This window comes from Acomys russatus, chromosome 3, assembly GCF_903995435.1.
Source record: "Acomys russatus chromosome 3, mAcoRus1.1, whole genome shotgun sequence".
NCBI lineage: Eukaryota > Metazoa > Chordata > Mammalia > Rodentia > Muridae > Acomys > Acomys russatus.
In genome coordinates this window covers 57,728,628-57,755,086 of record NC_067139.1, presented here as the reverse complement: position 1 = coordinate 57,755,086, position 26,459 = coordinate 57,728,628, and the positions used below count along the sequence as shown (strand labels likewise).

General features: G+C 43.6%; 1 protein-coding gene across 1 annotated transcript in view; it reads left to right on the top strand.

Moving 5' to 3' along the window:
• The window catches only part of Cacna2d3 (calcium voltage-gated channel auxiliary subunit alpha2delta 3), an 811,541-nt gene that overhangs the window by 571,662 nt on the left and 213,420 nt on the right, over nt 1-26,459 (top strand). Inside the window, exon 14 of the mRNA XM_051140839.1 lies at nt 8,657-8,674. Coding sequence (XP_050996796.1) covers nt 8,657-8,674 — 18 coding nt within the window. The remainder of the gene's footprint in view (nt 1-8,656; nt 8,675-26,459) is intronic.

The window sequence follows — 26,459 nt, the reverse complement described above, 5'->3', positions numbered from 1 at the left end:
GAATACATTTGAAGCTAAATATTTGGTTGAGTCCCTCAATGTGTCAATGGGAAATCTAGCCAGTTTGCTATGATGTGTACCTAGCGATGGCCAGCTACAAGGTTCCAGTGATTAAAAACTCAGCCACTCCAGTGGCTCATGCCAAGTGGTTGGTGTGGAGCTCACTGGCACTGCTGTTCTAAATTCCTCCTGTCATGTGCCCACCTGCCGGGTATTGGTTGTACTTTCAGGCCCATTTGATACTCTCTCTCTCCCTAGCTGTTCATCTTTTCAGAGTCTAGTTGGGAGGGGGAAAAGGGGGTCCTAAAGGGATGGAAGTAGCTCTTATTCTATAAGAGGATGAGATGAGGTTGGATCATATCTTCATCTGAGCCAATCACTGTGGCCAGAGCCAAGAGAAAGTACCAAGCTAGTGCATGAACGTATGATCACGGTCCACTAGATGCTGGCTCTGGGAACAGTGACAGTGTGCATGAAAGAAGCCGGATACTGAACACAGAGAAGTATGTCCACTGTAAGAGTCGTTTGCTACCTGGTGTCCTTATGCAAGTGCTATTGGTTCTTTACATACCCATGCCATAGCATGAAGTGATGGTCTGGGTTGCTGTGGATACCAGACCTGTGAGTTCATCTGACACAGTGCCTCAGTGACTGTGACCTCTCAGACTCTAGGTTGGCACAAACCATGAGATATTTGAATGCTGCAATATCAAGGTATAAATAACAGTGATCAAAGAAAACTATTACGGGCTATTTGCCTCTGTAGAGACTGACGATGTACTGTGTCCCATGGAGGCGTCATATAAGTTCCACAAATAGTGCCATTACAGTAGTCTTACAGATGAGAGATCTGGAGTGTAGAGATGACTGTTTCCCAGGCTCTCATGTCTCAGAAGTGGTAGAGGTAGTGTTTGATAACTTGGTATGTCAAATGACAAGGCCTTCTTCCCTCCCTCCCTCCCTCCTTCCTTCCCTCCCTATTCTCCTTCTTTCCTTCCTCCCTCCCTTTTTTCTCTATTCTTCCCCTTCTTTGATTTCTTCATCTCCCCTTTCTGTTTTCCTCCCTTTCTTCCTTCCTCTTGTCTATCTTTTCTCCTTTTCCCTCCCCCTCCTCCATCCTGTATCTTTTGTCTTTTTTCTTCTGTCTCTCTCTGTCTCTGTCTGTCTGTCTGTCTGTCTCTCTCTCTCTCTCTCTGATCTGTTTTCTATTTTCTTTCTTCTCCAGTCTCTGCCCTCTAATGACGATGCTGAATGCACGCCCAGGCACAGGTCTGTCTACCCCTTAGAGCTACACTAGTGACTCGGCTAGATCTGGGCCCTGGATGAGTCCTGAATTCTTATGTGGAGAGGTAATAATAACAACTTTGCAAGAGAACAGGAGAAGCTCAGAATGCACTGCGTGCTCACCGAGATGATGCAGGCTGGTGGCATAGAAAGACACTTGGGTAGAGAGCGGGGACAGATTTCAGAGGAGGGGCCTTCAGAGAGTAGATGTGAGTGGATGACAAGGGGGGGCTCCGTGAGGAGGTCTGAGCATTAGCATGGGGTGAGGGTTAAAGCTCCAGCCTAAGAAAGGACCATGTAAAGATTTGGTGTGACACCTATGAAACCTGAACAAAGCTGACAAGTATCAGGCTTATACTTTGAGGTCATTTTGAATGCAAAGTAAAGAATTAGGGGGATCAGGATTCAGGAGTCAGAGTGCAACTGAGGAGGCCAGATAAGCAGCAATGGTGGCTGATCAGAGGGTGACAGAAATGGACGCGGGCGGACAGAAGAAGTAGTACCAAATCTTAGCTCTCTAGAGAATGTGCCCTCCTTGCTACAGGTTAAGAGGCCAAACCAATCCGCACACCTTTACTTTGCTCTGCAGAGGAGCTAGGAGCTTTCTCCACATTGCCCAGTCCAGAGGAATGGTGGTTATAAATGCAAGCATCCACACAGGGGGGGAAATGAGCACACTGAACCTTTGCAGCAAGCAGGGACTTATCACTCATTCATAAGACCTTAGGCAGTGGGCCAGTTCCGCAAATGGAATCAGCATATGTAGACCAGGCTTTTAAAAAGACAGTTGGCAAGAAAATGCTTTGTTTCTCGCTTCATCTTTACGTATTGTCTAGTGACATGTGTTGTTTTGATCAATAGATATTTACTGGGGTTTTATTTGGGGGGGGGGGGGAATAGAGGCTAGTCAACTCTGGAACTTCACTGAACTAGAGCGATGGCTGTCCCTGCAGTCACCCCCAAGAGACTCTGAAACTCTGAGATAGAAATGAAATGCAGGAGAGGAGTTGGAACATAGGCACGCCTGTCTCCTCAGGACAGAATGGCGCATTTAAAAGCACTTGATTATCATAGCGTCAGGACTTGGCCTCTGTGAGCCCTGTTTGCCTCACCCCTTGCTTCTCATTCACAGACTCCACCTTAGTGCACAGACCACCAGTGAGTGAACAGTCTCCAAAATACAGGACTCCTCTGCCAGGATCACCTCTCAAGGGACTTTGTGGACTTAGCCATAGAAACCAAGGGCATTTGTGGGCTAGAGCCCTGTCTCTGCACCTGCCTACCCTCCTGTTCCTTCTGCAAGACCAAGGGATCTTAACTTCATGTCAGTGTTAAATAAAACTGAGCTCTGGGAGCTGGGAATGGTTGTGCACACTTTTAAAACCAGAACTCAGGAGGCAATGGCAGATGGACCTCTGTGAGTCTGAGGTCAGCCTGATCTAAATGATGAGTTCCAGGACAGCTAGCTAGGTCATCATACTAAACCCTTGCCTCAAAAAAACAAAACAAAACAAAACAAAAAAAAAACCCAAAAAACATTTAAAAATGGAACTTATAGTATTTTCCTAAAATATGATTTCCTCACAGCCACCAGCATACCAGTAAATAGTAGTATCACTTAAAAAAAAAATGTATCTATTTCAAAAAACCTCAGAGGCATTCCTAATATTCCTCCTTTCTTACTAATTCCCACCATGTCCTCCTGATTCTCACAGACCACTGCCTGCCTTCTCCACCAGGGCCATGCACGTTCCACTCTCTGCCTGCTTCAGTGACCATTTCATTGACCTCCTCAGAACTCATCTGTCTTAGGGTTTCTATTGTTGTGATAAACATTATAGTCAAAGGCAACTTGTGGTGATAGGGTTCATTTCATTTCACCTTAAACTTTGAAGTTTAGGGAAGCCAGGGAAAGAACTCAAGGCAGGAACCTGGAGGCAGGAACTGAAGCAGAGGCCATGAAGGGGGTGATGCTTACTGGCTTGCTCCTCATGGCTTGCTCAGCCTGCTTCCTTGCACAACTCAGGACCCCCTGCTCAGGGGTTAGAGTTGCCTCTGGGGGCTGGGTCTGCCAACATCAACCACTAATCAGGAAAATGCCCTATGGTGTTTCCAGCGGGCAAGCTGTATGGAGACATTCTGTAAGTTGAGGTTCTTCTTCCTAGATAAGTCTAGCTTGTGCCAAGTTGACAAAAACAAAAACAAAACAAAGCAAAAAAACCTACTGAGCAGACTGTCTTCGCTGTTACACGGCTATGTGATCTTGTAGTTTCATCCTTTGGCTGGGATTATAATATAGATTACTCAATAAGATTATGTGAGTTTTTATTTAGTAAACAGAAGAGAGGCACTTTAAATAGTGGCTAGCATGCCACAGCTATAATAATCACACCTCTTCTGTTCACAACATCCTAAAATAACCTCCCATCCTCAAGAAAGCCTCTATCGCATCTACCTTTGTGAGAGTAGGATGGAACAATTCCTTTTAAAGGCACCAGCTAGAAAAGCCACATTAAGGCACACCTCACTGACCACAGCTGAAATCACTTAACCATATCTGTCTATGAGGGTCACAAAGTCTTGCTAAGATTTGGAATTCTGTTGCTAAAAATGAAAACATGGTAATTACTACAACTGGCAGTGTGTATAATGTAATGTGTTAGATGACGGAGAGTTTAGAAAGGCTTCCGTGAACTAGTGACACAACTGGCAGTGTATCACTTTTTCTAGAGAGTTGAGAACAAAGATATGCTTGTCCCAAATACACAACCAATGATAGATACAAGTAACCATTTCAATACAGTCAAACTTGGAGAACTTGTGAGTCTATTGGAGTTACTTACCAAGATCATGAGTGACATAAAGGTAGCTACATAACCAAAAAGCCCACCAAAGGATGGGCAAAAGCTCACAAAAGCTGTATTCATGGAACACTATATGATTTGGAGGCAGCTTGACAAGTCAGAGGTGTCTTCTCTCTCCAGCAGCTGTTTACAATGTCCCATAACTTTGGAGAGAAGAATTGTAGATCTTGCCAATTTCATGAACTTCCTAAGACCTTTGAGTTTATTTCCCAGGCCTTGTGATTCCCATCCCCTCCCTCCTGAAGGAAATTTTTTAAGCCTGGAGGAAGATGCCATGTAACATCTTGAGGAGTATGTATTTTCCAGGCTCAGGAGGAAGGATATGAGGAAGGGTTCTAGGATAAGAGAAGAGCATGTGTGAACATCTGTGACAACAGAAGGCATGTTAATACCCATCATGATGCATCAAATACACAATGGTGTGCTAAAGAGTTTGGTGGACTCCATTTAGACTCCTCCATAAGGAATAGGGCCAAGATTTTCATCTCCCTTTCCACATATGGGCGATGTTCATGTGATAAGTTAGGTCCCCAAAGTCTTCAGGCAATTGGGTTGGTACTAGCTCTGTTTAATGTTCGTGAGAAACTGCTGTGACCCTACTGGTTCTATCAAAGGTTGGGAGACATAGACTGGGCTTTGAGCATCAACATTTTGAGGTTGGGTGATTGTCATGGTGAACTTCAGTTATCAACTTTACACAGCCTAGAGTATCCTGAGAAGGGAGTCTTGTTTGAGTGATTTCTCCTATCAGATTTTCCTGTGAGAATATCTATGGGGACTTTCTTGATTGTTCGTTGACATAGGACAGCCAAACCCAGTGTGGGTGGTGCCATTCCCTGGGAAGGTAGTCCTGAGCTATCTAAGAAAACTAGTTAAGCTGGACCTCTTCCTTAGCTTCTGCTTGAAGTTCCCACTTAGTTCCTCTCCTGACTCCCATCAATGATGGACTCTATCCTGTAAGCTGAAATAAGCTCTTCCCTTGCCTAAGATGTTTCTGGTTAGGGTGTTTTATGAGAGCAACAGCATGGAAACCAGAACAGTGACCATGGGGAGGTACTTGACTATTCTAAATGCTGTATCTTTCCCAATCTGTGAATGGAAACGGATATTAATATCTGACCCACATAAAGACAAAAAGAGATACAGCTGGCATTTAGCCAAGCATCTGACCCCTGGAGAATGTCACATAAGCCAGCCTGCCACTATTATTTCTGTCACTTGCTCTTCACTGTCCTCTTCTCCTCCTCTCCTGATAGACACAGTCTGAGTCTTTCCATGTTCCAGTATGAGGACTCACAGGAAGTCTCCCCTGCACCCAATCTCTCCTACTAATGTGCAGGCCCATGGAAAGCCATGTTCAACAAGGAGACTCTGTGGAAAACATCATCCACAGTGTGGAAAGAGTCAAGTCCCTCCATGGCCCTATGAAAAAGAGATGCTTCCAGCTTTGCCTGATGCATATTTATGGGCAGGAAGATTATCGCACCTGTACATAAGTGTGTATATCCCATATAAGAATCCAAGAGGTTCCTGTCTGTTCTAGAAGAAAATATTTTTCTTCCCTTGAAAGGCATCAGTTTGGTTTATGAACATGTGGTGTTGGGAAATGGAGATTAAAGGCAGGTCCCTTAGTTTTCTTATCCTGGTTTTAACCCTGGTCTGTCTAGTGATGAGACTTCTGGTTTTACAAGGAGAGTATAATTCATAGGGGCAAGAATGCCAGATGCAGACACAGGATAGATCTCATCTCTACAGTCTGAAGGATACCCAACAAGGGATAGTGATGTAAAAACCTATCTGTCAATTGTTAATTACTCAGAACTAAAAAGAAAGATGAAATGAGACCTTAAGCGGTCATCATGTGCAGGACTATTTCCTTGATGTTGGTCTATGGTATGGGTTGCTAATGGCCTATGATAATCTTTCTCGTGGACCTCAAACATCAGAGTCCTTTTCAACTCTGCCTGAAGACAGTTGTTCTCTAGGCAATCAGAGTTCTTGAGTCAAGCATACTGGCAAGCCAAGATCTGACCCATCCTTCAACCATCTTCTGATCCCACTCCCCTTTTCTTTAATATAGCCCACTAGCCAAAGACCAGATAGCATTGACCTTGGATATCCAGTAAGAAGCTAAGACAGACCTAGTGGTTCACTGATCTGCTTCCCAGCCCCGGGCTCTACATGTTATTTGTGAATGCTAGGTGACTGAGGGTTGGGGGTACCTACTCCCACATGTAGCATCTGTGGCTACAGATGAGCTGATCTAAATCTGTCCTGTTCTATTCTGAAGCGCCTTCCTGGGGGCCAACCTGCTTAGGGCATAGCAAACTGTAATTTATGTTAACCCAATGCGCCAATGCGAAAGCTGCTCTTTGTTCTCATGAGTTATTTTTTGAGGCAAGTCCATGTTTTGTGGAGAGTTTGAGGCTAGTCTTAAACTGAGGACATCACCACAAAGGCCTACTCTCTTATTTTCTTTCCCAGCCTCTCTTAAGTGGGTGTCTCTTTTGGAGGCTTGTTTCCTGTCTAAACCAGACGAAGCTTCATGAAAGAAGAAAGGGCAGCTTCTGTCAGTGGCCAGTAAACCCCACAGCCTCTCTGGGATTCCATGTGGACATTCATTTACTTATTACTTTGTCATACCTCTGTACATTTCATGGCACAAATGCAAAGGATTCTTCACCCTACAGTGTTTGTGCCCCAGGTTTCTTTTTCATTGCATGAAAGATGTTTGATACGTATTTTGTTTTGTGTGGGCATAAGGGGTGGGTAGGTGGGTCATGGTATGTGTCTGAAAGTCAGAAGGCAACTGCTAAAAGTAGGGTTTTTTCCCTCTTCTGCCAAGGAGGTCCTGGAGATAGAACTAAGGTCATCGGCCTTGGCAGCAGGCAGTTTTACTGCTGAGCCATCTTGTCAGCTCTCCTTTCTTGTAGCTATAGCCCTACTGAGAAGGATAGAATCACAGATACACGCTTAGGCTCTTCTCTTATTAAACAGGGGCAGCATTTTGGGAGTAGAGTTGGAAGTGGAGTGGTGAGGATTTCCTGATGTGCTTTTTATAAACATTCTCATTTTTGCTGGGGAGCTATGTCTCAAGTCCAAGTCATTTTCCTTTGGCTTAATCCTTTCTACCCTCGTCTAAGCTCCATCTGTAGCTCCAAAATAAAGAGAAGCATAAAGGCAGAATACTAAGTGGGGACCCTAGCTAATGGGTCTCATTGCATTATCTTGCCTCTTTTCCAACTTCTGGATTTAGTTTAGAGAGATGGTGAGCTGCAGGGACAATTCAAAAGTCTTAAGGGTCTTTATCCATTGTGGATTGACAGTACAGCTTCCAGCCACAATTTATGAACCATGAGGCACCTCTAGTTTCCATTTCATTTTCACCTGAAGGTTGGAAGTGCTTGGCATTGAGTCATGAGATTTAATGGGATAATGCAGATAAAGGGATTGATTATAGTGGCTGGTGGCAATTTCACCCTCAAAAATGTTAGTCTATGTGATGAAAAGTTGAGTCTTCCTAGTGATGTAATCCCTATATGGGTTATTGATTACAGGGATAACGATAATCCCATTCCAGATTGGAAACGTGCCTTTCAAAGGACCACATGTAAAATGGCAGCCACAGTGCAGTGGCATGAAACCAGGATTTCAATATGGGAAAATAGACAATACATAGCATGCATTTGGTTCATTTTTTTCTGCTTACCTGTTAATTTCAGTTCCTTACTTGTACCATTGGCGAAGCTGTTGTGTCTTGTTTTATGGATTGACTGTTTTCTCATTGTTCTGCATATATACGCTTTATTTTACGTGCACAAACCTGTTTTATGCTTCCTTAACCACCAATAAAAGGAATAGTTAATATACTGCCAAGTGAGGAGAATTGCCCTTAAAATCAGAACATTGTTCTGACAAGCTTACCTTTATGGATAGCAGGAGTCCTCTGCTTTGGTGTTGTTGAGGTATGGGCTGGGTAAGTCTCTGCTGTGGGTTCTCATGTGGTATCCTATATGCAGGGGTCATCATGTACTTTAGTGTGTTTACCATCATGCCTAACCTCTACCCACTTGACATCAACAGCTCTTCTTCCTTGTTTCCCACTCCTTATAGTTGTAACAACCACCTCCAGAAAGCCTTTCCCAGCCTGTAGGGTCTGTAGGAGGAAGGAGTTGGGCCTGGAGCTGTGTCCTTGGCCGTCTGGACAGAAGTGCCTCAGGGCCAGTTCTATAGGAGATTGTCCCACTGCTTTGGTTTGTGGACATTCCCAAACTATGGATGTAACATTCCAGAGTATCTGTTGGTGCCACAGATTTGGACAGTGCATTGAGTAACCTGTGCTATGGCTTAAACTTGAAAAGTGACCTGAGATTGATCTTATTTCCTTCATTTTCCTCCTTGTTTTGGTTTTTGCATTTGCCAGTGGCAACTCAATGATGTTTTACAATTAACTGTGTATATAACGCTATTTTTTTTTCTTTTTGTTTGTCTTTCTCCCCCTTCTTCAGCTCCCTCAGGCTCAAAAGGTAATCTCTTTTCTGTCCAGTCCGAGTCATTTCTTTCCCACAACTCACAGTCATGCATGTTTGCAGTGTTGTCCATTTGACTCTGTTCACGACCAGTGAAAGGGTTTCCTCCCACAACCTCACACCCAAAAGTCGGACAAGGGCACAAAGACCCTTAGGCTCTGTTCACCTCACCCCCAGCCCCCAGTCCTGTCCTGCCACATTAGTCTGGCCAGAGAACCCTCTCATGGCCAGGGCTTAAAGAGTGAATCCATACCCAAGCATTTTCCTAAGAGTTGTAAAATGATAGAGGTCAAGGGGAAGTTGGGTACCACCCTTCAAAGACAGCATTCTAGGCTTTCCTGGGATAATCTCCCAGAGAGGATGATAATGCAGACAATTTGCAAGCCTAGTAAGCGTGTTTAAATTCTGGATCACTGACTGGACTCTGAAATTCCCATGGTTTCATTAATTATAAAAGTAGTTCTTGGGCTGAATAAATCATCCAGAGGTTACAAGCACTGGCTGCTCTTCCAGAGGACCCAGGTTCTATTCCCAGAACATATATGGAGGCTTATAGCCATCTGTAACTCCAGTTCCAGGGGATATGATACCCTCTTCTGGCTGCCTCTGGCACTGCATGCATACAGCACACATTCATGTAGGCAAAACATCCATATGCATAAAATAAAAATAAATAAAATTTCAAAGTATAGTTCCTCCTCTTGTCTATGGCCTGTAATAGCCAGAGAACATTAGGATAGAGGCCATGCCGAGGGTCAGACCCTTTCACTGGTCTTCATTGTGTATCAGAGATGACCTCCATATACCATCTAGAGTGTTCTCTATCCAAAAAGATTTCATGTGGTTTCAGTGGTGGCTTTGCTTTGTTGTCCCTTTGGCATGCTGTTGTATCCGAAGGACAGTTATGGTATTAAAAAAAAATGTCACGCCATGCCTGCTGCATTATTCTCATGTACTTCACAAATATAAGCAAGCCTTCCAGAAGACACAGCAGTTTCTGGAGACCAGATGTGGGTCAGTTTCATTTGAAGAGTTAAGGTATGGCACCTGCATGAAACTGAGGCAGTGTCTTGAGACTTCCATGTCAGAGCAGGATGCTGTGGGTCCTCCTCACAGAGATAGTGCATAACTGTTATGCAAAAGACAGTCTGTTCGGACCATATGGACAACCAGCGGCCTAGAAATCATCACACAATTACTCAGATATATCTGAGGTATTTAAACAAGGCGAGACATGTTAGTGTGTGACTTGGCTCATGGCAGTGTTTGATTACACTTCAGTGCTATCACACAAGGACTGCACACTTCATTAAAAGTTCAAGTAACCCAGGGTAGCAACAGCTTCCAGAGTAAATATATGGTCCGCATCTACATTGTTTGGAAAGCTTCATGTCTTTGATAGGACATACTTTCTTAATTGCCCACAGTAGAAAACAAATACATCTTAGAAAGAGACTTAACAAATCAGAAATAGACCTACTTTACCTCACTGGCGTTTAGTCAATTCCACTGGTCCATATACAAAAACATTCTTGGAGAAGATTCCTCAAGAACTGGGGATGCTATCAACCATGGAATTTTAAAACAAAGTCCAGACAAACCAAGGCAGACAGCACTGAGAACAATATTGCCAGGGTTGTGGCCTCTGTGATTCTCCACGGTGATGATGCCGTTGCATTCATCCCTCCTACTGTCATTTCTTGACTCTCATCACATGCTCTCAGAGTGGGACATGCTACTGTGATCATAGAACCCAGTCAAGGAAGCTTCCTGAGTTGTTTGCTCAATTCCTCCTCTGTCTCCAGCAGATGGTAGACAGTCCGAAGGCAGCCCCCTCTGGTAGCCTTGTCTTGCCTGGGAAGAGTTCTGCCTCCTGCTCTTAGCATGTTGTCCTTTTTGGGTTTTGGTATTTTGTTTTTTTCCTACTAAAATAGCTAAGGTAGTAAAAAGGTTATGGTGAGGTTCAAGAAGAGTAAGGAGTTTATTAGAAAAGTGAATGGCCATTGACGGACAAAGAAAGAGGCAACAGCTTAATGGGGGCTCTGAAAAGAGTGGCATCAAGAGTCTGTGTGGCAGAGTGAGGTCTTTTATACCTTTCTGGGGATGGGAGGGTATCACAACCCAAGCCTACAGTCAGACTCTCTGATTCTCAGGCAGGAGACAGGGAAGGAGTTTGGGAGTGGGATATGTGGTGGCCAGTATTTCTTTGGTATAAACTCACTTCCTAGGTGAGAGTCCTTGGCCCAGGGCCCTTTGCTGCTATTTGTAGATGGAGTAGAGTCTCAGTAGGGTGGCTGGGCATCTGTAAAAAGGGAGGCTTGCTGAGAGGGGCCGTGGCCTGTGCAGCAGCTGGAATCTAGCATTGCATTCTTATGATACATACCTTAAAAACCACATGAAGAGTTCTATTTCAAATGGTTTTGTAATGCTGGGGACAGTTCCTGTAAAAACACCCAGCTCTGGAGAAACCCTGTGTGTATAAACCTCAGTTATGTGGGCTGCAGGGTTTCAAGGGGAGCATCCAATTGGTTGGGGTATCCTCCCTGCCTAGCAGCATGTCACCATTCCTCCCTGTCTGTGGAGTTCTGTCAGGGACAACCTAGATACCTTTGCATGGACAAAGAGGTTCTCATAAGCCTCAGCTTCTTTCAGATGTCCCAGCTTGCCACTAGACCAGTGAAGGAATGTGCTAGCTTTCTTCCTAGGTTTCATCCATCTAAGAAAGACAGTGGGTGACTTACCAAGCCTCTCCAGGCACTGTCATTTGATGAGAATGTTGGGCTACTTTCCTGGTTTTGCTACAAATTAGCCTTTTCTAACTCTGTCTAGTGCAGAGGCAGTGTATGCAAGACACTTACAGCATGTAGAGTTTCAACAAGTATTTCATGTGGTCCTTGACACCCCAAAGCTGATCAAGGGAGCATTTGTGTGCAAGGTGGGGTCTGGGACCCTTCATGTGGTATGTGGTTCTGGCGCAAAGCTAACAGGCTGAAACAACAAAAGAACCCAACAGGCATGCAGATTTCCCAGCCCCTCATTAGCTACTCTGCAGTTCCGGGGTATACCTGCTCCAAATAGTTAGAAATGGAGATTGAGTCTGGAACGCCAACCAGGTGAAGATGCTCAGGGTCCATTTTGTTGAGAGATGTCTTTCAGGCACTGTTGACATTACCCATTGGTTTTGCCACCGTGGACATGGTTATAATGAGTTCTTTGCAAATCCGGAAGTTTGTTGCTCTGTGGGTGAAGAGAAGCAGACTAGCCACTATGTCTTTGGCCCTCTTTTCTGATGATGTCATGAACAAATGCATTGGACCATATGGCATCTGCGTTTGTACTGTTTTTTGTTAAAAATGTGCCTCGGTCTCATCTACAACTGTTTTCTCTATAAATAGTTATGTCTCTGTAAACATGCTTGTTTAATCTCTTGGCTTGTCTACAAATGTCCCATTTGGGTACCCATTCTTGTGTTTAATGTAACAGACACTAATGATGCTTGCGCCTAAGTCATGATTTTCATGATTTCAACATTGATGGTCTTCCAATGTGCCTCCCAGTATGCCTCTTCTATACTATCATGCCAGTTTTCTAGAATAGAAATTGGAAAAAGTGATTTCTTGCTTGCTTGATTGATTGATTGACTGATTGATTTTTGCCTGGAACTGTTAAACACTTCCAAGCTGGCTTTTGGCTTTATAAATTCCAACCTGAGAGATAACAACGAGATGGCAACAGCTCTTGATAAACTTTAAGAATGTTGACAACATCTATGAACTATGTGAGCCATGGATTCTTGGATCTCTGGATGTCTCACACACTCCATCCCATGAGCCTCTTCTTGCTGATTGAAACAGAATCAGTTTTCTTAATGGAACTCTATGGAAAGAGAGCCACTCAAACATGGCTTGCCTTTGAAAGCTTTTATTTCCCTTTAGATGGTGCTTCTTTACTTGTGGAGGGCTTGCATTTTCTAAGGACCACACAGTGAAAGCGGCCAAAGCTGTTTTGAAATGCCCACTCAGGCTGCTGAACAGAGGTCCTTTCATTCTCCTGTGTTCTGTCTGTAGGAACGGCATGGCAGCTGCTCACTGAGTGCTTGATTTAATCGCTGTACCATGACCTTGAGTGTCTAGTCAGATGGACTTAAACTTGACCATTTGTGTGGGTGACCTTGTCCAGATATTAACACCTTTGACCATTGATACAGGTTCAGAATTTGCCACAAACTAGTTCTTGACAGTTTCTTGGGTGCTCTGCCTTGCCTGGAAGTGTATTAGTTAATTCAGCCTGAGAATTCTGAGAAGGCATAAGCATTTTTCTCCAAACCATAGTTAAAGCAAATCACATCTCTAATCCTGTTTGGAACAGCAATTGATGCATTCAGGGCTGCACAGTATGGCAAAATGATCCCGGCTTAATGGCCCAGCCTTGTGTTTTGTTTCCTGTTAGGAATAGCTTAACTTGCCTTCTTGAACAAACACAGCAGGGTTCAAGATCTGTTGTTCTGTGCCTGCTGTGATATTCTGTGCTGCTTAACTTGTATGAGGGACTGCATAAATTAACTTCTTAAATGGAGGTCCAGTCTGAGCCTTTCTCTCAGGATAAACTGCTTTATTAATCTCCCCATACCCCAAGGTATATGGAGCCCTGAATCCATTTGCACTTCCTTTGTGTACTCATATTTGAGGGGAATAAATGAAAGCACTAATTTATCTAAAAGTTTTCTTTTTATTATGTTTCAGGGGAATACTTTTATTCAATTATCTAAATCAAACCTGCTTATCTTCCCCCCTCCCTCCCTCTTTTCTTCCCTTTTCTTTCTTCTTCCCTCCCTCTGCTCCCTCCCCTTCCTCTCTCTCTCCCCTCCCTCCCTCCCCTCCCTCCCACTCCTTTCATTCCTTTACTCATCTAATTCTTTAGGCACAAACTTGGAGGGGGAAAATGGAGTCCGCGTCCCCCCTCTCAGCAATTGCAGAACAGTTCTTGTTCTTTGGTACCAGTTTTAGGGTCTGTACATTGAGCTGTTGAATTAACCTGACAGGACATAGGAAGAATAAAATCTGCAAAGCTGCAGGTCTGATGAGGCCGGTGCCCATGGCAGCTGCTTGCAGGCCATGCAGATACAGTAGCCGCCATAGTGGAGATGTGTTAGCTACTTGCCTGTGCTTATAGCTTTTTCCTTTCCTGATTTTCCATGTGAGTATTTATAATTTACTTTGATAACCCTGTTCCTTTCCAAATCATTCACTATTTTATAGGAACATAACTCAGTCTGAAGGGTGATGGCAGTATCCCTACAGACTAGTCTAAGTTATGAAATCTGGTTTGTAAGACCAGTGAAGTAGAAATAGAGCGGGTGTATTCGGCTTGTCCTGTGGCCACTGAGTCAGAAGTCTGGGTGACATTATATTACTCAGCTACGGTGGTCACTGATACTTTCTTCTCTGTCATCATTTGTGTGTGTGTGTGTGTGTGTGTAGTAACCTATGCAGGCAGCACTGATACTGAAGAGAAAGAGAACTTGGCAAATTTTACGTTCAAGTGCATCTTGGCCGATGCCTCTCCTGTGGCCTTGTCCTACCCAGTGTTTGGTAGTATACTCTGGATACATGGCACTCAGGTTCAAAGTGCAACATCTCCTACTATGCAACGATGCTTACTTCTGCAATCCTAGCACCCAGGAGGTTGAGATGGAAGGACTGCCATAAGTTCTAAACAACCCAAGTTCTAGACAGTAAGGCTCTATTCCCCAGATCCCAGCCAACAAGATAAGAACAAAACACAAAATTAAGCCCTACAAAAATCAGAGCAACCATATCTTTTTTATTCCTCTCCCCTTTCTACCCAGGGCTCTGGGCATGTTAGGCAATCCTTCTACCACTGAGCTGTACTACAGCTCCAGCCTTCTTTTGCAAAGCTTTTATATTGAGTCAGGATCTTACTCTCTAGCTCAGGTTGGCCTTGAAAGTCGGATCCTCCTGCCTAGCTGAGATGATGGTCCTGTGCTACCAGACCCACTACTACTTGTATTTCTTACCAAAAGTAAATTATCTGTCAATGTTAGGCAGCATTATACTGAGTGTTTACTTGTGGGGTTTGCCCCATTTTCATATTTATGTGAACATTTGAAGTGTTTTTGCACTACTTTGAGAATTGAAAGTTTAAAAAAGTAAAAACCAGAGTTTTAATAAAGATACGTACTAAAAAGCACTTTAGCTTTTGCACTATTATACATGCAAGTATTGGCAATGTGTGTCAAAATATTTTATGCTTGTACTCAATGATCTAACCATTGTTTTTCAGATTCTAGCTTAAACTGGTTCATGACTTACTATTTTGTTTATAATAGGGAAAAGAAGAGCCAAAACATCCAAAAGTAGGAAAATAGCTACAGACTCATTAAACTTAGAAGAGATAGGATGTTAAGAGCATTGAACAATAAAATAGAAGGTTAATCGTGGCTATCTCCTAGTTATAAGAAAACAAGGATTTACCTTTTCCCTTATATGTTTGTATGTATTTAATATTACACAATAAACACTGTTTTTATGAGGTACAAATTATATTCATAGTAATATACTAATATACTTTACTTTTGGTGAAAAAGAGGGAGACAGGGCAGTGTATGGGGGAGATGTAACATATGTAGAGGTCAGAAGAAGGTGTTGATCTTCTTGCTCTCTGCTGCCTTACTCTTTTGAAACAGAGTTGCTAATGAACCTGGACTGGTTGACCAGTTAGCTCCCAGAGCCTCCTACCTGTGCCCCCCTTACATGAGGGTTACCAGCATATGTAGCCACGCCCAGCTTTTTCACATGGGTGCTAGGGATTTGAACTCAGGTCCTCATGCTTTCAGAACAAGTGCTCTTACCCACCAAGCTATCTCCCCAGCTCCTACATTGTCTAATAATACATTAGATGGGAGAAGATTGATAACAGTTAGCCTAACATTTGAGTTTAGCTTTCTTCAGAAGAAAAGGAAAGTGTGAAAAATCCCAAACTCTGAAGATACAATACCTCATGGTAGAGATTTGGAAGGGTCACAAACAGTGGGTTGAACAATTAAACACTTCTAAAAATACCTGTGTTTGTTAGTAACCTTTATTTATGCCTAGAAAGAGAGGCCACTTACTAAGATAGTCAACCTAAGGCCTAGTTCATAGCACACACTTAGAGGAAGACTGGGCTGAGCCTAGGAATACTGAGCAACGACAGGTGTATGATTACACTCTGGGGGTCAAGTTCCCCGTCGCCTTTCTGTTTCCGTTGCACCTCCCTACGGCCTCTGGGTGAGAGGAAGAGCTGCTTAGATGAAAGTATGGAAATAAAGTTGAGTTTGCTATTTGGAAAATGACCTGAAAGGGTAGTCTCCTTCCTATGTTCACCATGAGCCCAGTCTACTCTTGCTGTAGAGGTAGACACCCTGCCTTGTGTGTCAAGATACAAGTTCTCAGTCGGTGGGAGCTGTAGTGACTCAAGGCACAGTGTCTTTCTCATTCATATTAGAGTAAGAAGAGGGAATAGCTATACATAGGACTTTCTGTGGTATATGCATAGTGCTTACCCAGGGGCCCCCCAAGAGCTCCACTAGACATTAGACCTATAGCTGACCTCTGCAGGAGTCATAGCATGATAGGTAACTCCAGTTGCACGCTACCTCATTTAATGTAACTTGATGGGTTTTTTTTTAAAGATAAGAACTAGAACCAGCTAAGTATAAACCCCCCCAAACCAAGAATTGATTTCAAAATCTGTAATATCTTAAGACTTTGGGGTCACCCACTTAGCTTTTAGTGTTTAAGGAAGTCAAAACCTAATTTTAAGAATTCTCATTCATTTAAGAAATGTGACTGTCTTCTGGGTGTTTACATCAACCATGGTGATGAAATATGACCCTCCAGAGATGCCGAGTTTAGCCACCTCTATTCAACAGGAGAAATTGCCTTTTCCTTTGAAAGCCACAGAGCATCTGAGTGTAAACAGTAGCATTTTCACCCTTTTCATGCTTATATCCATGCATAAATATAAGCAACTTTTTCTTCTGTATTAAAAGGAAATTACAGTGGACAGAGAAACTAACTTTGTGACTTGGGACAGGAACATCATAGCAATGCCATGCCATCGCCAATAGGGCAAGCTGAAGGGGTATCTCCAGACGCCCAGGATTCTGGCTTCTTTTTTCCAGATACAATGCTGGGGGTTGTTTTTGTTGGCTCACATGAAATCTTGACCTCAAATAATTGGGTTATGTTTAAAGTCCCTTCTGTGTTATGATAGACTTCGAACTCCTGTATCCACCTCAATAATATACCTGATATATTTTCTGAAAAAGTAGTTTATGAATCTACACATTTTGGTTAGTCAAGTCATGAAAGTTATATCATCAAAAGGACCACTATGTGGAGTGTCTTAATGAAATGATTAAGCCATAAAAATACATGGATTTGAATAAGGAATGTGTTTTTTCTCACTGCATTAGGGAGAGAATATACAAAGACCATTCGCGTATGGAGGCAAATAAAAATCAATACAATTCAGTGGTTGGTTTAAAAACCATATTTGAAAGTTTACATGAAATCTGTATATGTTTACTACCAGTTATTTTAATCTGCATGCACTGGTCCTATTAGGAGGATATTTACTATATGACAGATACACCTAATTAAGGCTCCAGTAAATCCAAAAAAAAAAAGCACAAACTATTCACTCCTAGGCATAGCCTACCCACTTCTTTTGGCATAATTTTTAAAATATAAAATAGGTCTAATTTTTATTGGCAGAATTCACCATGTTTTATTACAAATATAGTTGTCTGTCAACCAAGTTTGGCCATAGTTCAGCTGTCTGATCATTTTCCAGGTCATTTTATTCACTTCTTGGATCTCCTGAGTAATGGATATATAACCCAGACCCATGAGAAAAAAAAAATGGCTATGGGCGAGCTGCAGACACCATGCCAAAGGACTCAACTGAAATGACACTTTGGGGGAACCTGGGAAGTTGTGCAATTCCGTAGAGCCATGCTGTATGTTTATCCCATGCCAATTAACTCTGAGGATTTGGAGAAAGCTCAACCAAGTTTCATGAGGAAGAATAATGTCAGGCGAGGACTAATGCCATGCTCTGGATTTTCTTTTTCCAGAAATGACTCAAAGACTTGAAGCACTTGCTGACTCATGAGCCTTTGCTTGGGTTGCACGCACCCCTGTTTGCCCAGGCCTGGGTTGCATTAGGTGATGTAGAGGCTGGTATCCCTACAGCAGCTATCCTTCTTCCCGGCTGCCTTCCTCCACATAAACAGTTTCCATAGTGCTTGCATCACCCCAACCTCCCTTAACAGGTCTAAGTCACCATTTACCACCCAAGGTGTTTCCTGAACCACAGTTAGCTCTGAGACCCGTGTGGCGTTCTATCATAGGAAAAAGGAAAAATACATATATATATATATATATATATATATATATATATATATATATATATATATATATATATATATATATATAATGTATCTCAAAGGGAGTGACCAAGTTCAAATTCCTTAGAGTAGTGAAAAGGGAATTTACAAGCATCTCTCTTAACCTGGAATGGTCCTTGTGGGGTGAGCCACATGGCAAGGGTGCCACACACTATGCTAGGTGCTTTGTTGGTGATGCCAACTCTTATGGAACTCTTACAGGAACTCTTACAGGCCACTTCTGTTTTAAGGGTTGTTTACTGGTTGTCTCTTTTGCTGTGTTCTAAGCTCCTGAAGGTAAAACCTGACATTTCACCCTACTAAAAAGGGATTCTGGGAGCAGAATCATTTGTACTTGGTCGCTAGAACCATGTAAGGCTAAGTCTCAAACCTCCACCCTGTTGCCTTCTGATGATGTTAGCTTTGGTTTCGTCATATGTTGAATGGGCACAACTAGTTTACAAGGTGTGCACCAGGGTTCGATTTCAGACCATGTAGCTATAAAGCATTGCATTAGGTATGCAGAGCTAGTGTGTAGATAGTGGAGTAAGCTGATGGGAGAGAGGAGGAGGGACAGAAGCGGGGATGGAAGAATGGAGGAATAAGCACATTGATTCAAGAGACTGATACTGAGTTTGGTTGTTGATACGGATCTGTCTGCTTGAAGTCACCATGCTCAATGGAGCTGGTTTTAAAGGTTGAATCATTCTCCTTAGCACTGTGGCATGGGCTGGACAGAATGCAGTGTCTGCTTCTAGCAGCAGCAGTATGGAGGTGCCAGCTCCCCGGGCTGACCACGCTGATGGCAGTGCAGGGCACACAAGGCACAAAGCACAGGAGGCCTAGCATCTTGTGCGAGCTGTACTACTAACTCTGCGTGCTTCCTTTCCTCTCTGAGCCTCCGATACAAAATAAACAAAAGGATGGTGTTGGAATAAATTCATTCAAGGATCATTTGCTGAGCCCTTCTTGGGCATAAGGCTCTCTGCTAAAAGCTTGGAGAAAAGGGGACTTTTTTCCCCCTTTTCCTTCTGCTCTCAGAGTTCACAGGCTATACACAATTTCCCGTGTGTCTTCTAGCCATCGTGTTCAGAGACTTAGCTGTATTAACAGTTTGCACAGATTTGGGCCTAGATGGTATCTTTGGTTGTAGAGTAAATATGATTATCTTTGTAGTGGAGTTTAAGGACATCTGGTTCCCATTTCCACTTAGTTAGGGAAGGTTTTATGGAGGAAGCCACGTTTCAGGGGGTCTTTAAACAAGGGGAAGGTTTTGTCCCTGGGCCCCAAAGCTCCAACTGTTGGCTGTATTTTCAGGCATCTATTTGGGAGGTGTCTAAACCACGTTTGTGAAATTATGAATGTTTGGCCACGACAGGGGGTTGGTTGTGTGTCAAGCTCATCATGACTACTGGCCCAAAGCCAGGGCTCCATGATCATTCCCATTGTCATGATTCCTGGCCACTCTGGAAATAAGCAGGTCACTCCTAATAAACAAACAAAGCAGTCTCCAAGACAGCTTTCAGATATGTTAATCAGATGTTAATCAGTAGTGTTCTCTTGACCACGGATTTATTTATAGATGTGTTCCCGGTCAAAGACAGCATGCTGATGCTATTGAAATGTTTGCTTATAAACTATATTCCCCCCCCACTTAATGGCTTTTATCTCAGAATCACTGGGAAAGAGAAACAGCATCGGCATTTTCCTAAATAATAGCTATTTTCTTACAAGAGCGATTCTAGATTCTTCTTAAAGATGTTCCAACTCTCATTCAGCATTATCATTCACAAAGTTGTCTTTGGGTTGTTAAAAAGAGAAAGAAAACAAACAGCTTCAGCAATCCAGTTTATACAAAACGCAGCTCGAGTTCAAAGGCGGTACTGTGCTTGCTTTTGTATTTAGACAACGTAGACTACAGAAAGGTCTCAGAATTCAGCATCTCCCATGCAAGCAACAATGATTCAGTTAAAAAAAAAAAAAAAAAAGCCAGAAACTATCTTAGAGAAAAGCAAATTAACATTTAAATATCATTCTTATGTGTTGAAAGACTATAATTTAGCAAGACAATCAAGGGGAGAATAAGAGGAAATACTACTTAATGTGTATTTATTTCATATTTACTTCTTATTCTTCCGCTTTCATTTTGCAAGAGCCTTATGTTATTTAGAATTCAGGCATCTTGCAAAAATTTTGAAAAAATATGCCTTGTAAAACAGAAATCTAAACAGCATTTGGTCTTCTTAATTGCCTGTGCTGGAAGAATCAACGTCTCAGAAAAGGAAATAGCTGACTTTTTGTGCTCCTTACTGTAAAGATCACTTAAAATACCAATAGTCAAGGACAATATGTTGACCCTAGACTGTGACAGCTATATTCTGTTGGCAGTTTCAACGCCAGTGTGTCACCAAGGTTGCTGTGACAAGTTATTTTTACCTTTGGACTTAAGACTTATTATCATTGCTTCACATAATTCATTTTTGGTAGAAGTAACTTTCATTGTAGGTATATGCTACAAAGTATGTTTATTTAGGCAATGTTTTCTATATAGGAGGCCTTAGGCAAAGGCCTTTCCTTGCTCAAACTTTCAGTCATACAGACAAGAACTCAGAAGAACACATGAATACTCGCCGTTCAGATTTAAGATTCAAAACTGTTATAACATCTACTTCAGAGTCTTATTTATTTATTTGATGGGTTGGTTTTGATGGTATGAAATGTCATGAAAGTTGAAGGGCTTGCCTCGGCCACTGTTCTTGGGACATCCTGCCTCTCATTGGCAGCTCTGCTAGAGATATCTTCTTGTGGGAAATCCTGGCCTCTTAGTGGTAGGTATCAGAGCACAGCCTATCTGCCTCACTCTTTACAACTGCTCCTTGTAGCCCACTTTTTGTTTTAGGAATGTCCCCATTAGTCCTAGCTCCTGCTCTCAGGAACTGTGCTGTTTCTTGAGGGAGCCTTGCATTGTCTCTCCTCCTTTTCTTTTCTTTTTTTTTTCTTTTCTCTCTCCTCCTTTGCAAGTAGCCCTATGTTAAGTTTCTGCAGATACCTGCTTGGATTGTGATCTCTGAGTTCTGCTAACACTAGTGTCCCACTTGCCAGTGCAAATCATCTCTTAAGAGTGTCTGCATCTACACAACAGGGAGGTAGCCCTGTTGTACATGTTGAAAAGTTTAGACGAAGAATTTCAGACCATATGTATAATTCTACTACTCAGTTTGTTTTTCCAAACATTGGGATTTACCTAGATTCTCATGTGAGGTGGCCATTTAGGATTTGAGAGAGATCACACATGGACTTGGTTTCTGGAATTAAAACAAAAAGGCCCAGGAAAATTGCTCTTCAAGTTTATTATAAATACTTATGTATAGTCTCCTGCCACACCACCCTAAATGTCCCGGATGACGTCTGAATACGTGTGTATCTATACATACGCTCATCTCACCATGGAGACCTGAGAGTCTTTGTCTTCTATTAACTAAACAAATGATTCCATTGCCTTCCCATTTCCAAGCGGCTTTTAAGAGTGCTGAGTAAAATGTTAATCAACCAACATTTAAATATGCACATTCACAAAAAGCACAAAGCATGTCACAGCTGGCTGCTAGTAAACAGTCAGAACGTGGAAATTGAAGATTATGAGAAGAAAGCAGATAGCCTGAGCCAGTCAGTGCTGGCATCAGGCAAACAAGCAGCCAGCCAGACTCTGTCTCTCATGGAAAACATGGCTGGCTGAACTAGGTTTCATCATCACCCGTGAGTGGACTTTCATAACCTTGCCCACCTAGAGGCTGCCTGTGTCTTCACCTTGTCTGCACTGTCCATGTCCTGCAGCACTAGTGTGTCCACTGAACATGTCCTGCAGCACTAGTGTGTCCACTGAACATGTCCTGCAGCACTAGTGTGTCTACTGAACACATCCTGCAGCACTAGTGTGTCCACTGAACATGTCCTGCAGCACTAGTGTGTCCACTGAACATGTCCTGCAGCACTAGTGTGTCTACTGAACACATCCTGCAGCACTAGTGTGTCCACTGAACACATCCTGCAGCACTAGTGTGTCCACTGAACACATCCTGCAGCACTAGTGTGTCCACTGAACACATCCTGCAGCACTAGTGTGTCCACTGAACACATCCTGCAGCACTAGTGTGTCTACTGAACACATCCTGCAGCACTAGTGTGTCCACTGAACACATCCTGTAGCACTAGTGTGTCCACTGAACACATCCTGCAGCACTAGTGTGTCCACTGAACACATCCTGTAGCACTAGTGTGTCCACTGAACACATCCTGCAGCACTAGTGTGTCTACTGAACACATCCTGCAGCACTAGTGTGTCCACTGAACACATCCTGTAGCACTAGTGTGTCCACTGAACACATCCTGTAGCACTAGTGTGCTCTACTGAACACATCCTGCAGCACTAGTGTGTCCACTGAACATGTCCTGCAGCACTAGTGTGTCCACTGAACATGTCCTGCAGCACTAGTATGTCTACTGAACACATCCTGCAGCACTAGTGTGTCCACTGAACACATCCTGTAGCACTAGTGTGTCCACTGAACACATCCTGCAGCACTAGTGTGTCTACTGAACACATCCTGCAGCACTAGTGTGTCCACTGAACACATCCTGCAGCACTAGTGTGTCCACTGAACATGTCCTGCAGCACTAGTGTGTCCACTGAACATGTCCTGCAGCACTAGTGTGTCCACTGAACACACCCTGTAGCACTAGTGTGTCCACTGAACACATCCTGCAGCACTAGTGTGTCCACTGAACACATCCTGCAGCACTAGTGTGTCCACTGAACATGTCCTGCAGCACTAGTGTGTCCACTGAACACATCCTGCAGCACTAGTGTGTCCACTGAACACACCCTGTAGCACTAGTGTGTCTACTGAACACATCCTGTAGCACTAGTGTGTCCACTGAACACACCCTGTAGCACTAGTGTGTCCACTGAACATGTCCTGCAGCACTAGTGTGTCCACTGAACATGTCCTGCAGCACTAGTGTGTCCACTGAACACATTCTGCAGCACTAGTGTGTCCACTGAACACATCCTGTAGCACTAGTGTGTCCACTGAACACACCCTGTAGCACTAGTGTGTCTACTGAACACATCCTGTAGCACTAGTGTGTCCACTGAACACACCCTGTAGCACTAGTGTGTCTACTGAACACATCCTGCAGCACTAGTGTGTCTACTGAACATGTCCTGCAGCACTAGTGTGTCCCTGCTAGAGGCCCCTAAGACTGGTTTGGTAGTAAAGATGGCTGGATCATCATGTTGTGGTACCAGAAGGTAGTGGGACATATTTGGGGGCAGTGGCGGATGACCGACATACAGAGGGCTTTTTTGGGTTTAAGGCCTGAAGTGGGGAGGTCCAGGCTGTTTAGCTGTGAAGACTTTCAACAGGACTGCAGCACCTGCTCTTGCCTCTCTTTGCTGAACCCATTTCTCTCCTCCTCCTCCTCCTCCTCCTCCTCCTCTTCCTCCTCCTCCTCCTCCTCTTCCTCCTCCTCCTCCTCCTCACCCTCTTCCTCCTCCTCCTCCTCCTCCTCCTCCTCCTCCTCCTCCTCTTCTCTAACTTGGGTAGAGATCATTTTAGTGACTTTCAGGAACTTGCTGTGTAGCGTACAATGGAGATGATGAGTGACACATGTTTTCAGCCTGTCTACCATTCCTTTCGTTATGTACCACCCAGAACCTGGGAACCCCCAAGTACTCACACGTTGTGAGCCCAAGGAGAGAACATGAAGAAGACAACTTGACCCTTGCTCAAGGTGCACTTGACAAAGTGGGTTTTAAAGGACTTGTTTTTTTTCTGGGCTCCCTGGTTGTAGTTCCAGACTCCACACCAATAAATAATCTGTCATTTTCCATTCAAAATGCCTCACTTGATATTCAAAGGTGCACACAGCTGTGTTTTTCTACCTCTTAGTACTAGTCCCTTCCTGTCAAGGCAAAGGTTTTTGACAGAACTAATAGTTAATGCAGCTTATGCTTCAACTAGGTAGCTATTAAATAACACCAGCTGCCTTTTAAATGTGTTTTTACTGGAAAAGCTCATACTTTGCAAATGGCTTTTTATCTCCTAGGGCAGTGTGCCTGCAATTCACATGGCCTACCACTAGATGGCAACAGTGTCCTTTATACAGAGGAATGAGTACTGTTAATTGTAGGTGTTGAACGTAATAGGAGAAACCAGGCTTTGTATTTAAGCATTATGCCCATGTATAAAATCTCTATGTATGGTAGTATTATGAATTTATACCAGACACTCCGTTAATATAGGCAATGTCTTGATCAATTTCAATAAGCAAAGCAGAAGAACGAAGGAGCAAAATATAGAAGAAATTGTATATTGTAGGAGAGTAAGTGAATTAGCCTTTGCCCTTGGCTGAGTGCCAGCCTTCCCAGCCGAGTCTGCCATTGTGCACAACCTCTCTTTCAGCCTCAGGCTCCAGGGCTGAGCAGATCTGGCAGGAGGCTCTGCTGAACCCACCTGGCAGTCCTCGGATGTGCTGCCAAGCATGCTGGCACTTAACTCGCTTGAATGCCCAGCTCACCTCCTCCCTAGGGCTTGGCATTACCCCCAGGGCATCCAGCTGCAGGAGAAACAGAGCATCCTGCCACTTGCCCAATCGGCTCCCTCTGAATGGAGATTTAGAAATGCCAAGGCAGACAGATGTCCTTCAAACTCAGAGGCTGCTCAGAAGCCGCCACTGTTCCCAGTCCCCATGAAACACCACACCCACCCGCACCATCTCCAGGCCAGCCCCCTTGCCCTGCAAGTGTTGGTAAATCTTTTCTTGCATATCTGTGTTGGTCGAAGGAGACTCCAAGATTGCAGTTTCTTACTGGAGATCTCAAAGTAGCCAGACTTTTACCCATTATGAAGATTTTTCATAAAATCTTAAGGACAACATAGTTGCCAAGAATGAAGGCATATAAACCATCTATAGGCTGAGGCTTTCCCCTTCTGTCTTTCCCATTTACTCTCTTTAGCACTCCCTTCCTGCCGGACTGCATCCCCTCTCCCACTCTTCCCTTTCTTCTCTTACATATCTCCCCCCACCACCTCCTTTCTCCCTCCCTCCTCTCCCTTCTCACTCCCTCCTGTCCTTGCCCCCTTCCACCTTCATCTCCTTCTCTCTGGCAAATCTTTTTCAGCCTGATTTTCTACCTGTGATGTGGGGACACAAGCACCAAACTTATGTTCTTATGACCACCCACCGGAGGGGATAATCTTTCCATAAGCTTGATATAACAAAAAGACAAAACATCCCAGGCAACCCAGATCAGATCTAGGGCCTAATTAATAAGTCAATCCTATAGCCTAGGTGGTGTATTCATGTACACAAGAAATCATCTAGTTGGCTATCTAGCCGTGTGTGCAGCGTGAGGGGCATCAGTCGCCACAGAAACTTTGTGGGTGGCTAGAGTGAAGAGGATTTATCTAAGGAAGGGGGTAATGTCTTCAGGAAAAAAGGAAAGGTCTCTAAACTTCTATGTTGGTACTGAGGTGTATCAATAGTTAACTATAGGAAAATAGAGTGAAGCAGGAAACTGCTTTCTGCTTGTTAAACTAGCTACTGGTGGCATTTGGACCTGCCACTTTCACCTGAAAGGTATTAATAAGCACAAAATGCCCAACTTAAACCCAAGCTGGACTGGAAGAAGGTAGACCTTTTACTCCCTATGGGAAGCCCAGCTGGCCAACCGCTACCACAGCTCTTCTGTCTGTCTCAGTGGAATTTTTTTGGCTTCTCTAAATGCACCTGGGGTTCCTTGGGGAAACCGTCCCTGTCTGCTTCCTAGTTATCTCCTAGCACACAGCAGAGGGCTCTACACACAGCCAGAGGCTTAAGGGAAGTTCTGAAGGGAAGCAATGAATAGCAATGAGATGGCCAACAATGACCCGGGGATCTGGTGGTTTTGTGCTGTTACGGGCCATGCCCTATCCACGGAAACACATGAAGTCCTGGCGTGGCTGCACAGAACTGGCACGTGAGTGTGAATGCACATTCATAGGGACACATGCGTGGTTAACTTGGGAAGCGGACAGGAAGCAGTCAATCTGCCGAGCAAGTCTGTGTTTTATAAACCAGATGTTCAGCATTATTATCCATCATTTCCTTTGATTCCAGAACGGTCCCCATTATGAAGCATAGGAAATGAAGGATATGGAATAATATACACTTATTATACAACAGAACACCATAACCAAGCAGTTCAAAGCCATTCAAAGCTTGGGCAAGTGAAATCCAACAGCAGTTCACTTTAGGATTCTTACTTGGACTTAAGTTAATGGGATT